At 32.6% G+C, this 14,505-nt stretch overlaps 1 protein-coding gene and 1 pseudogene across 1 annotated transcript in view; both read right to left on the bottom strand.

Moving 5' to 3' along the window:
- Positions 1 to 1,437, bottom strand: part of LOC109719868 (probable inorganic phosphate transporter 1-3) — a 6,964-nt gene extending 5,527 nt beyond the window's left edge. Inside the window, exon 1 of the mRNA XM_020246699.1 lies at positions 876 to 1,437. Coding sequence (XP_020102288.1) covers positions 876 to 1,196 — 321 coding nt within the window. The 5' untranslated portion in view covers positions 1,197 to 1,437. The remainder of the gene's footprint in view (positions 1 to 875) is intronic.
- Positions 5,019 to 11,454, bottom strand: LOC109719946 (annotated as a pseudogene).

Genomic DNA, 14,505 nt, shown 5'->3' with positions numbered 1-14,505 from the left:
TATATATAGCCCTATTTTTGTGTTTCAAATATATCCCTTGTATAGTTCTCCTTCATTCAAAAATAATTCTGCTGTCAGTACCCGTTAAGTTATCTCGGATTAAATCCGGATTAAATTTCTAATAGAGTTAAAAAAAAAAAGTTCAAACATCTCTTTGCCCCTCAATTAAGAATAAATAAGAAAAGTTGAGGATGATAAAAGGGTACATTTGAAATATCAAAATAATAATTTTATAGAAACAACAGTTGTTCCTAACAGTTCGTTAAAAGAATCTAACTCTAGGAATATACTTGAAAAAAAACTTAGAACGTTAAAACGTTATTTTTAATATTAGCTTTCTAAACCAGATAAATAAGAAAATCTGAAACTTTTTAGAGATATATAAGTAATTACCCTTTTTAAGAAAAATTAAGAGTACGGTGACTATATATGTGCACATGTGCGTACTTTTTCAGAAGTATATAAATAAAAAAATCTGAAATTTTTCAAAGGTGTATAAATAATTGCCACTACAACAAATATTACACTTAAGGACACGTTAAACAATAACTAGTGACGCTTTAAAGTGTTAGTAAAAATAACCTTGATGCTTCTAAAAGCGTCAAATAAAGAGTCGTTAAGTAAACATCTCAGAATAAATATACCAACACTTTAATATAGTGTCGAAAATTTTTTATTAATATTTGATAAAAATATGTTTATTAACGACGCTTAATTGTAATGTCGACACCTACCAAATATTGAAGACGCTAGAAAAAAGTGTCTTTTAAAAAGCGTCATCTAAAACATATTTTGTTGTAGTGGTTCTTAAAAAGCGTCATCTAAAACATATTTTGTTCGAGTACAGGTCAGGAGAAATGAACACAGGTACGTACCTTCTTGCGGCCGAGGCGGTCGCCGAGCCAGCCGAAGAAGAGCTGGCCGGCGAGGGTGCCGCAGAGGGCGACGCCGGTGATGGCGTTGTTGACGTTGTCAGGCAGCTTCCCGGGTGCCTTGCCCGCCGGGTCCGGGTAGTAGAGCCTTCCGAGGAGCTTCGTCACCGCCGTGATGCAGAAGAGGTCGTACGCGTCCGTGAAGAACCCCATCCCCGCGATCACGATCGCCTTGAAGTGGTACACCTGCGTCTTCGCCGTGTCCAGCGCTGAGAACACCGCCTTCGTCGTCGTCGTCATCGTCGTCCCCGTCGACTGCACCATTTTTCTTTCTTTTTTTCTTTTTTTTTTTTTCTTCGTCCTACTACTCAGAAAAAATACTACGAGAGGTGGTGGCGAGAGAGAGAGAGAGAGAGAGAGAGATAGATAGATAGAGGGGGTGAGAGTTAGAGGTAGCTTGAGATTGCTGTGAGGGGATTTATTATTATTATTTTATTATTATTATTATTTATTATTATTATCATCAACACTATTGGATTGGTTTTAGGTTGTAACGACTTTGTGTTGTGTGTGGGGGGGTCGTTATAAGCAATGGTTTGGAGCCTCGACTATGCGTTTGAATAGTAAAAGGTTGTAGTGAAATTACAAATATGCCCCTGTACAAAGCATCTAGGTTTACGTATTTTATACGCTTCATGTATGCTACGTATAAGGGTTGAATTTTCTTTAAGCATGCGTATTATCCGTGCAGTCTTATATATAAAATATAATAGTACTAAAAATTCTCAAGCTGGCTATAATTATTTAGGCCGTGGCTAGACCTAAAAAGTTAAAACTATTAAGCGTGTTAGGCCTAATGTAGTCTTCGAATGAATGACCCCTAAAAATGGGACCATATATTTATACACGAATATACGTGTATCTTTTAATTTTACTTTTAAAGTTCGTATTTTTTATTTGTGCTCGTATATCTATTTATCTATCTATCTATCTATCTATCTATCTGTCTATAAAAATATATGAAAGGAGAGTATTTTTATCATATGTCATTCTCTCCTTAATCCTCCTCTTTTTTCTCCTCTTTACAAATATGAGAAATTGTACTACCTACACCAGGTCTATTAATATATCACATGAATCAGACCAATATTTTAATGATAAATATAGTAAAATCAAATCTAATCTTATAGATACAATGTAAATTATATAGAAAATCTATATATAAAAAAATCACTGAGTTTGAATTTTTCTAATAAACTTTAAAAATATGGTGTGTGAGATATAAATATACATGCACCTACTGTATGAAATAATTATGTGCTCCATGAATCTTTGTAATTTCTTACTCTAAAATAATTTAACTTATAAAATAGTTTCTAATTTCTTCTTATTTATTAATTATATAAAAATATATACTAGCTCATAAAATTGTATTATTAAAATTTTATATATGTAAATAAAATTAAAACTCCATTCACGAAAATCATGAACTGATCGAGGGAGTTTAGAATCGACTCTTATATCATATTACTCAAAAAATTAATCTCCTGAATCGACTCTTATAACTGTGATACCGTATTAAAGAGTTAAGCTGATACGCGGAGAATAATAAGACAAATCAAAAGAGCATATTCTTAAAAATACAATTTTGCAGGGGTATACATGTAAAATAAAAAAAAAAGGAGTTTTCTTGTTCTCCTGGACCTCTTACATTGACTATAGCTGGGTATTGTTGTCAAATGTTGGATACTGCGAAAGGATGAGATTTTTCTACGTATTTTTATCTTTTGCTAGTGACATTTTTTGTTGCATCATATTTTAGGCGCGTTACCATTTGTCGTAATATTAAAGAGCATATTCGAAGTACAGATATTTTGGATAAGTAAAAGCCAAATATAAAGAGCTAGAGTTTTTTCTTTTCTTTTTTTTTTTCGTTTTGGAAAGATACCTTTTGTTGTTGTAGATTTGTCCAAAGTCAATATTCAAAACGCGTAAGGATTAGTGGCTGGAATTTTTTTGATTATTTTTAGTGGAGTTTTTTGAAAGCAAGTTATTTTTGAAAAATTTTGCGTGTCAAAATTCATTGTATACTTCAAACAGATGTTATTTGAATGGAGAGAGAGAGAGAGAGAGAGAGAGAGAGAGAGATTGATTGATGTGTTGTTATTTGCCGTACTTGGGTTTGATTGGAGTTCTTCGAAAAGGTGATATACTTTTTTTTGGCCCCGTTTGGACTTGGGGATAAGGGATGGAATAACTTCTTATTCTTATTTTTATATCTAAACGTTAATTTTTTATTTGAGAATAGTAATTCTTGAATGTCTGAAATAAGCTGATATAACTATCTACATCACCACCTTCATTTTCTATATATAACTATTCGCTATTTTTTTTATTCTATATTATCTGTCCAAACGCTATTTACCTTATTTCTGAAAACAACCCAATTTTCATCTAAACGCTATTTTTCTTATCTTCATACTTGTATATATTCCTATAATAACTAGTTATTTCTTAAATCCGAATCAAACGGTGCAGACCCTGATGAGTTTTTCCTCAAATAGTAACAACATCTTTTTCATAATTAATAAGTCCCTGGGTAGCCTCACTAAAAGCACTTTGTATCATTTTTTTTTTTTTGAGAAATAAATAACATACTATCCTCTTCGTTTATTTCATTTAAAATAAATTTAGCTAAAAATGTGAATCAATTATGATTAGAACTTGAGACCTCGGATACCAACCATCAAGTTTTTTACCATTTGCGCTAGAAACGGTCAATTTATAACTCAATTTTTGGTAAGGGAAATGAGATTGTGATGGCCAAAGTAAAGCATCAATTTTATACTTTTTTTATTCTGCAGCAAAGAAAGGACAAAAATGAAAAAATCTCCAATATAGCATTTCTCCTAATAATTTTTCATTATGTACACATGTTATCCTAAGATTTTTCTTGAAACCGGTAGGTATATATATATATATATATATGAGTGAGGCTACTATGCTATCGGAAGTACGGAGCCTTCTGTGCTTCCAGCTCGTTTTCGATGTTGCGACTTTCGAATCGTCGATCGGCTCCGTTAAACTTGATCTAGAGTATTTGAAGTACCTAGAAAATAAATTTTATTATTTTTCGATATCATTTGCCTAGTGATTCACGTGATTTCGATATTTCTACACCGTTAAACTTGCAAACGGCTCACTACGGCCATTGAAATTTGTTGATTTTGAGCCCCTTCCTTTACTAGGCAAATGATATCGTAAAATCATAAAATTTATTTTCTAGATACTTCAAATACTTTAGATCAAGTTTAACGGAGCCGATCGACGATTCGAAAGTCGCAACATCGAAAACGAGCTGAAAGCACGGAAGGCTCCGTGCTTCCGATAGCATAGTAGCCTCACTCTATATATATATATATATATATATATTGGGGAACAAACAAGCAGAGATTACTTTCTGAATAATTTCTTCATGTATTAATTTAAACTTTTAAACTCTTTTGCATGAGATGTAAAAATTTAATATACGCCTTTCTGATTGAAAAATATTATTTTTACATCCTTATAGGAGCATACATGAACATTCCCTTGAAATTTTAGTAAAAAATAATAAAAAAAAAACAAATGATTGCGTAGGAATTTGGATTCTCATGCCACGTGTCAAGCAAACAACTATATATTTTTTTGCTTTATTAGTCAACAATTATTACTACTACAAGCAGGTGCTATCCACACAGGAAAGTACACAAACAACTGAAACACATCATACTCCAACAAAACTGGAGAAGTAAAAATAACTTTTGATTATAAATGTTCACTTTTATCATGTAATTCATTGTAAATTGAATTTGACCATAACTTGATTTTTTTTTTTTTCAGAATGTCGTAATTGACTTCATCCTGAGCCAAAGGCAAAGTTAGGACAAAATCAATTACGAAAAAAGAAACTTTAACTGCCATAATTTTTCTTCACAACCTTAATTGTAAGTGTCAAGATTTTTAATAAAACAGAGACCAAAAGGCAAAAGAACTCTAGTTTCCCGGTTATTAACTTCCCACTAGTTCAACTGAAAGTCATTTTCAACTTGAAAGTAATTTACAAGCAATCGGACCGGCCCTCGGCCTACAACTTTTACTAGGATATAACTGGAATCACATAATTTGGTGCAATGCTACATCCATTGCAATATATTCAATCCAAAACTGAGGGTCACTCAAATGTGATAATATCAAGAACAATTGACCCTCCAATGTCCAAGCATCTATTTCAACAAACAAGATCACATGCACCATTATAAGAGGAAAAATTAAAAAAACCAAATAGAAAACAAAACTCGGCAACGACAAATTTCCGATCCACCTTATCGTATTCGATAATCAGCCAACAAAATCTACAGTGGAAAAAAAAATCATTTTAATCTCTAATACAATAAATCTGAAGGGCACAACTGCAACCAAAATCAAATGCAATGCTGGGAGAGTAAGAGGCCTTCCATTTCTTTCCCGATGATAGGCGGCGAGAAATAGATGTGTGATAGATGGAATAACAAGGATGATGCTCAGGCCTTGCGCCGTCCCACCAGAGCGACGAATCCAGTCTTAATTTGTGCAACCGATCGTGAAGAACCACACTGGATGAGAAATATAGAAAACAAAAAAATTATATGATTGGTATAAAAGATTTGAATACTATGAACGGCATAACAGAGAACTAAGAATAATAATGAGAATAACATTACAAGAGAGCATTATGACACTTATACTTGGGTTTCATTAGTTTAAGAGCCTGTTTGATACTACAGCAAAGTGTAGCGTCATTTGGTAAAGTGTTGTGTGACTAGTAATATTCCCAACAGCTTTCTGTAGCAGAATTAGAAGTTCCAAATTGGAATTTGGAGCTTCTACTATCAAGGCTAAAAATTTCATTTTTTGATTCTAACAATCAAAGTCCCAGATTTTTCTCTTTGTCAAACATGCTATAATTTCTGTTGTTACTGAATGTAGAAGCAAAAGCAGGACCAAGCAGCCTGTAGTTTGTGTAGAACAAAAAAGTGGTTATGCATGATAGTTCTCAACAGTAAATCTAGAATAAGGGACAAAAAAGGAGGGAAAGAAGAAAGGGGCACTCACAGGCGAAGAAAGATAAAACTTCAATATTTGATAAAGTGGCTATGGACGGCGGTTCAAGAACAAGAACAGTACTAAAGATGTGTAACCAAGTCAAAGTTAATATGCTTAAGACAGTATGGTTGTTTCATCATTTGGATGGACAAAAATCTAACTGGACTGAGAACAGTTGATTGTGATAATGTTTAGTTGCTTTTCATAGTGGCCAATCAGTGGCCAATGAACTGATTGTCGGCCGATTCTCGATGAATAAAGAAGAGTCGATAAAAAAATGTCCTAAATACTGCTGGTTTATGCTACCACCGTTGCATGAATTTTAAACCAACTACCTTTGCACCTGATTAATCATGTAAAATATCATTTACAGTGAGAAAGGCAAAGAAATGCCAATCAAAGAAGACAATTACTCTCACAACCAACATACCTAAATCTTTTTTCCTGGCGAAAAGAAAAACTTAAAACATCAATAAAAAATATGTAAGTCGGTAAATTCAGTCTTAGGAAGATTGCAGATCATCATAGTAAAGTGGTTGAATCTCCTGTATAGGGAATGCATGGACAGTAAAAATGAAGAAATGCCACAACAGTCTGAGGAGCCTCAGAAAGCTTGCAGATTCTTATCATAACAAAGTGGTCAACCAAATACTGCAGCTCATCATCGGCTCGTACTAAGAGAAATTTGTGGTCGTAACACAGTCCACCAGGTCAGTCGCGAACCACCTACTGATCTTGCCCCTTCATCGCCCTCTACTTCCAAATCCCATCATCAAGCTAGTTGTAACCCTTTCAATTTAAACATGATTTTCTTTAAAGCGACAAGGATTGAAAGCAGAAGTGGGATCGCGAGCAAATCAAGGGACGGTTGATTGCTGACATGGTGGACGAGGCCAGCCAATAATTTCTCCTGACCCAGGGACGTGTGAACAGCAAAGATGACAGCTAATAAAAAGATTTAAGCAACAGACATGACTGTTGCCTTAGCTTTAAATTACAAGGATCAAGTGAGACTTCTTTTTGTTTTCTTCCAAGTGAAGCTATTAATTTGAAGCACAAGCAATATTTTAAATTGATTACTAGATTGTTTATCATGTAAAACCTATTAATGGAATGAAACTAAAAAAGGAATTCTAAACTTCAGAATTCTCTGCAAAATACAAATACTTGAACAAGGTTACCTGTTCACAGCGGAGGAAGAATAACCGGTTTTCCTTAGAAAGTATGGTATCTGGACTTTTGCAGCCATTGCATATGACATATTCATCTGACAACAAAGAACGGACAAAAGTAACATCATAGAAAGTTAATCACATTTTAGAAACTAAAAGCCCATGTGATTTGCAAATAATAAAGCAAAACAAATATAACATAATAGTACCACTGATCTTTAAAAGATTTAAGTCAATTGTTTGTAAGATATAGAGCATTTCCTTGAGCATTTCAACTGCAGTACTACTGCATAACTTCCATTTTGGCAACCAAAAATGTAAGAGCAACATACTGTTGCTTAAGATTCATCAATATACTTCGAAAGATAAACCAAGAGTTTACATGAAGTATCCTAATGCATGCAAGCAATTCAACCTACACTTCGAGTACTCACAAGATAGAAAATGAACCATGGAAAAAGAATTGTACCACTAAGGCCACCATAATTTTTCCAACACTTTGTCAAAGTAATTCATCATTCTGAGAGTTTTTTAAAACCTATAATATGGTAAATCATTTAACTTGCTGGTAATACTGTTGGATTCTTGTTTGTTTCCCAGTACAATTGTCTTCATATCTCATGCAGAACAGATTGGAGCATAAACAACCATTTCTATCATTTGTTTGCATATGACACACACAAGCCAACATAACTTCATCTTGCATATAACTGAATATAATTACAATTATTTAAAGTCGGAGGTAAAGCACTAGCAAATAAGTAGTTATAGATGATATCAGACAAATAGAGAATAGCACCCAGATAGTTGTTATATTTGTCACTTAATGAGTTATTTACTTATTTCTAAGGGTACTTGATATTTTTTGTATGTTTGATCGCTACTTTTAGATCAAAAGATATTCCGGAAGTGGTATTTGCTACTTAATGACAATCACATTTTCCATATGTCAATCAACTGAAAATTCTGTATAGGTTAGTTGTTTTGACTTGAGCTAAGCAATAAGCTACCCACTGATCAACACTCCTAAAAATAGTATGAAATTACATGATAGCACAATGGAAGTTCAATTCTATCAAAATATGCTTAGCACCTAATGTTCTTCCCATGCGATGAAATTGACAGTTAGAAAAAGCTACAATTTCCATAATGATCCTCTAAGATGTTCTTCTAGTGCAATTCCCTCTACAATGTCTACATGTTGGAAAAGTACATTTAACAGAAACAATACAGATCTGGTGGTATAGATCATAGAGTGCCCACACAGAATGTAGGGAGTACATAGTAGTATGGCCATTACTTCCGCAAATAGCAAGCAGACATGATAGTAAATAGGAGGCCTATTTGGATTCCTCAACAAATTATATTATGACAACTTTTCTCTTTGGAGATAATAGCAGAAAAGTTTGAGAATCCATTGCAATACCCTAATAGAGTGATAACTTGTCAGACAAGGAGAATTCATATTCTTGAGAAATTAGAAAAACTTATTCCTGCTTCCTTCTAGACATTTCTCCATGTCTCTCGACAACCAAACTAAGAATCAGTCCTAAGTAAACAGGAGGTTATATATCTGATAATTTAAACTAGCACCAAACAAGCCCCAAATTTCCTTCCACGTCTAGATTATGCACTTTGTTTGACAAATTGACATCAAGATAGTAAACTTACTGATATATTTTCTAAGGATACCCTCAAAATTCTTCGGAGCAAATCTTCCCTTCACAACCAATCTTTGCTGTCCATCAAGAGATCCACTTGTTCCCATTTCCGCAAGCAAGAAATTCATAACATGCTCCGGTTGTCTATGCATCCTGGGGACCAAAAGTACATTAAGAACTAATCTCATAAATAACAACCACATAGAATCAGTACTGGAATCTTCTTTTTCATTCTAACTTCAATCATGATATTTCGCATTTGTTAGAAGCAGACATGTCTAATATAAAAACATAATGGTGAAAAAAAACATAAAGAGAAGTATCACATGATGTAATCCTGAATACATAAACAAGATATCATATTAACAAAAGATAGGCAAAAGATAGGCAAGTGTACAAGGGAATCGTCGAAACATACGTCTTGCATAGGTCCATGAAATTCACAAAGACAGTCTTCTTTGTCCCTTCTCGAAGAACTTGAGGGGGCCGCATAACTGTCCTACGCCGATCTCCAGCAAGATCTGGATTATTTTCACGCAGTATGTTGAAAACTCTACCAAGTAGCTGTTCCAACAAAAAGATTAGTAAAGAAAATAATCATACTGCTAGGCTATTTAAGAACTGTACATCACAGTTAACTGCCGAAATAATAAGAAAGGTTAATTACAAATTTAGTCCCTATTTTTTATCTAGATTTCAGTACCATCCTCACAGTTTTATTTGTAACAATTTAGTCCTTGAAGTTTCCTCTATACAAAATTAAGTAACAATTTAGTCCTTGAGGTTTCATCTTTGTAAAATTAAGTTCCTTGTGCCACGTCACCAGCAACAATAGACTTCTCTATGTTAAAGTTGAAATGCTCATGATGACATGTCAAGTCACACTTCAGAGTTAAAATTCAAACTTTGAAATGAAACTCGAATCGGGGTCAAACTTCATGAATTAAATAGTTACAGCTGAAAATCTAAGGCTGGAATTGAAACCCAATTAAACTTAACGAACAAACTAGTTGATCCCGATAAGAATTTCAAGAATAATGAAAGGTAATAAAGAAACAATTGGTGTGAGAACTACAACATGCCTCTTCATACTTATAATCTCGATCACTTCCTTCCCAAGGGTATCGAGCAGCTCCCGAGATGATGTTCTCTCCCTTCTCATCCTCATCTAACTGATCATCTGAATGATAATAAATTATCAGCTACTTATTACATCTATAAGAGAAAACTCTCCTAATCTTTCTCATAGCAACACCACTATCATAAAATCGCAGAATAATCACGCATTTGTGCATTACCAAATATACTTACCATTAAGGTCCTCTTTGCCATCCCCATTTTCATCATTAAGGAAATCAGTTTCGACCTGAGATGGAAAGAAGTAATAAAATTACAGTCTTTTATTTCTTTTACCAACCTAAAGCATAAATAGTCTGCGAAGAATCAGATAGTGTAGACTTACCGGCTTCTTTTCTTTTTCTTCATGCCAACAAAGCTTGGTTCGCTTGACTCAGTAACTACACAAGCTTACGTACGTCAAGCTCGGTTCACCACATTCGTGAATTATACACAAGCACAGATTAAATTAACAAACAGTAATTAGAACATATGAGAAAAATTTTCTTAGCACATTGAGCCTGCTTGGCCCAACTAGAGCTTCTGAAAAAGTGCTGTAGAGTGAAGTTGTTCGAAAAACACTAACAGCTTCTTCATTGATATCCTATCCAGTAGTTTTATGCTCCAGCAAAAATAGAAGCTTTAAATTGGAGTTTCTGTTTTTGGAGCACAAAGCTCGTTTCAGCTTCTTGCCACAGCAAAAGCTCCATACAAATTGCTTGCCAAGCACTTAGCTGCTGTTTTCCTGAGTAAAGGAAGCCAAAGCCTCCTTTTGTTAGGATATACCTGCTAAATTTTCAGTTTTTTCAGCAAGATTTTCCACTTCGTCAGTCGAATCATGAATCACCCCCTTCTTCTTTTTCTTCTTCTTCATAGGATCGAAAGGCGCAAGCTACATATCAAAATGACAAAAAAAAAAACAGTTAACAAGCAATCTTATTGAGAAGAAAATAAAAAAATTACACCCACAGAATGAACACTAATATATTGATTTCACAGTTCCACGAAGAATTACATCATTAACAGCTTAAACAACAGCGCGTAATACGTAATGCTAAAATTATATAAGAAAATCAACAAAAAAAATGACTAAAAATTCGCCAAAAGTTCTCCAAAAACTAAAAAATTATGCAAGGTTAAGGAATCTCACCTCCGGCACCTCCTCTTTCATCGCAGATGGATTCTCTTCCGCCATGCTGAAACCTCTTTAATCTTTCTCCGAACCCTAAAAATAGCAAATGATAAAGGAAACTATGAGTAATCTCCGTTCCTTCTCTAACATCTCATTTCGAATAAGGGAATCAACAAACCCTAGGTTAAACAAAACCCTAAATCCCGACGAAGATCCACCAATACCTAATCTTCAAGAAATTAGAAATTACCAAAAGAATTTTAGTGCAGGGATTAAACGCGAAAAAATGGATTTCGATCGATCTCGGAAACAACGAAACAGAGTTTAATGTGAAAAAAATGGAATCGATAACGAAACAAAATTTCGCGACGAGAACGAGGGGGGAGTTGTTCAACAAGGGCGCTCTCAATTCTCATGCAAATGGACCGGCTCGAGTTTTCTGAACCGGTCCGGTTCAAGCGCCGTTCGGAGGTGACCCGGTTCAAAATAATTCGAATTTTGGGCGGGTCAATCGATGTTTTAACCCAACTCTGAATTCGAAATTAACCCAGTATTCAAAAATTTGGATTTGAAATTTAAATCTTTATTTGAAATCTAAAGATTCGGGATTTACGTTTGAATTTTGGTTGAAACGATGTTTAAATTTTTTGAAATTAAGTGATTTTGATTTTAAAAAATTAAAAACATTATCAAATTAATGAGTGATTTTATCAAATTTAATAACTTTGTTCACTTTTTAGAAATAACACAAGACCAGTTAACAATTAGTAACTAATGAAGTCATTAAATTGATAATATTTTAACTTAAATAAATATAAAACTCAAATAAAAAGAAATTAGTTGAAAAGTTTTTGTTAAAATTTTTGTTCGTTTGACCATTAATCACTAAGTATTTTAGTTTTCATTTGCTAAAAATGATTGAACTTACTAAATTTAAGAAAGCTTCTTTTTCTTTTTTGACTAAATCACTTAATTTCTATCTGTTGAATATAAAATATAAAAACACTATTTTTCTAATAGCTTAAATTTTTAAGAATAATATGATAGCAGAGCACAGGGTCCTTAATTCAAATCTCGTCCAGCTCCTAACATTATTATTAATTCAAGATCAAAACAAGTTTTGAATTTTTATCTAGCAACTTAAAGTGTTTGAAGAATAGTAGTTGTTTTATAATTTTTTTTTTTTAAAGGATAATATATTATTCGTTTCATTCATGAAGAAAATGAACAAATTAAGTTATAAAAGTAAGACAAACCAAGCCTCGAAGATAAAAAAAATTGAAAAGTTTCTTAATAACAATAATATTTTGACAAGTTAGAGAGTCAACTCAAAATGGTCGATAATTCAAATAAGTTATGTACGTTTTTACCTAAGATAAATACTATTCTGTAACCTTATTTTTACTAATAATTCACCAATATCACCGCAACCTTACTATTCATAAGGGTTCGAGGAGGTACCAATAAAGTAGCAAACTATCAATTTTATTTATGAAAAAAATAAACTCAATTAAAAATACGAAGCAACTGAGTGTTGAATTTTGAACTTTTGGTACCAACTATCAAATCCGTAGCCAGCTATACTAAATACGGTCATAAAAAAAAAAAAAAAAAAAAAAGAAGATCTTGAGATGAAAATATAAAAGAAAAAGATCTAACAAGTTAGAAAATAACAATTTGGTATGTAACGTAAGAACTCAATAAAATTGAAAGGGAAAACTTCAAAAACCCCCCTTGTGGTTTCAATTTTTTTCACTTTAGTACCCTGTGGTTTAAAATATATCAAGTTTGTAGCCTGTCGTTTATCACTTTATCACTTTAGTACCCTGTGGTTTAAAGTGTATCAAGTTAGTATCCTGTGGTTTTGTACTTTATCACTTTAGTACCTTGTGGTTTTAATTTTGTATCAAGTTAGTACCCTGCGGTTTTTTAAACTATAGGGTACTAAAGTGATAAAGTGTGAAACCATAGGGAACTAAAGTGATAAAGTGCAAAACCACAGGGTACTAACTTGATACACTTTAAACTACAGGGTACTAAAGTGATAAAGTGAGAAACCACAGGCTACTAACTTGATACACTTTAAACCATAGGACACTAAAATAAAAAAGTGTGGAACCACATGGGAGTTTTTGAAGTTTTTTCGGAAAATTCAGCGTACATTTTAAACGTTTGAGCCTCCGAATGCAATAAATCAGTATTTAAAAATAAAATTGAATCATAATAATATTAGAATTTTTGCAGAACATAAAATATAAATAACGGCGAATTACATCATTGGTCGCTGAACTTTTGGTGACATTTTTTTTTATTTTTTATTCCAAACCACCTAAGTTTCATTTCTTTCAATTAGATTATTGAATTTTAATTTTTCTTTCAGATAAATCACTGAATTTTTACTTGGGGGTATCTAAATCACATGTCTAAAAATAATATGACAATGACTAACAGTCAATTTTAGAGTTAATCTATCTCGAAATTTCTATTACCTAATTATTACATTATCTCAAAAAGAACATTTAATAAGGAAATGTTTGGTTCTTGGATAAGTGTAAAAAATTATTTTTCAAAAAATTATAAAAGTACTTTTTATTTTTTTTTATTTTTGAGAAAATTTTAAATACCAGTCCTTCGGTTTCGCACTTTCGTACTTTAGTACCCTATGATTTAAAGTATATTAATTTAGTGCTATGCGGTTTATTTTTTTTCTTTTTATTATTCATTTTACTAATATTTTTTCGTTAAATCAATGACAAAGTTAAAATTGAAGGGTGCTAAAGTAATATTCGATAAATCTAAGTGAGTATCTGAAATTTTTTGCATATAATTTAACGAAATATTAACGAAGTAGCTAACGAAAAGAAAAAAAAAAAATCGTAAGGTACTAAGTTGATACACCTTAAATCACAGGGTACTTAAGTGAGAAAGTGCGAAATCATAAGGGTGGTATTTGAAGTTTACCTTTTATTTTTTAAATAAGAAATTTGAAAAAGGAAACAATAGTTTTTCAAAAATTTGAATTTTTTCCCTCTAAAGCAATTACTCTTTATTAGAAACAAAACGAATGGGAATTTGACAACTAGATCATTTTTAGGTTATAAATTAAAAGGTAAACTTCAAATACCCTTTATGTGGTTTCACACTTTCTCACTTTAGTACTCTTTGGTTTAAAATGTATCAAGTTAGTCCTTATGGTTTCGCACTTTCTCACTTTAGTATCATGTGGTTTAAAGTGTATCAAGTTAGTACCTTGTGGTTTTATTTTTTTTCTTTTTATTATCCATTTTACTAATTTTTTTTCGTTAAATCGGTGACAAAGTTGAAATTAAAGGATACTAAAGTGAATATTCGATAAACCTAGGTAGGATATCTGAAGTTTTTTTGTATATAATTTAACGAAATATTAACGGAGGAAAAAAAAAATCAGT

Source organism: Ananas comosus, linkage group 14, assembly GCF_001540865.1.
Source record: "Ananas comosus cultivar F153 linkage group 14, ASM154086v1, whole genome shotgun sequence".
In the NCBI taxonomy this organism is placed as follows: domain Eukaryota; kingdom Viridiplantae; phylum Streptophyta; class Magnoliopsida; order Poales; family Bromeliaceae; genus Ananas; species Ananas comosus.
This window is presented reverse-complemented; position numbering and strand designations above follow the sequence as displayed.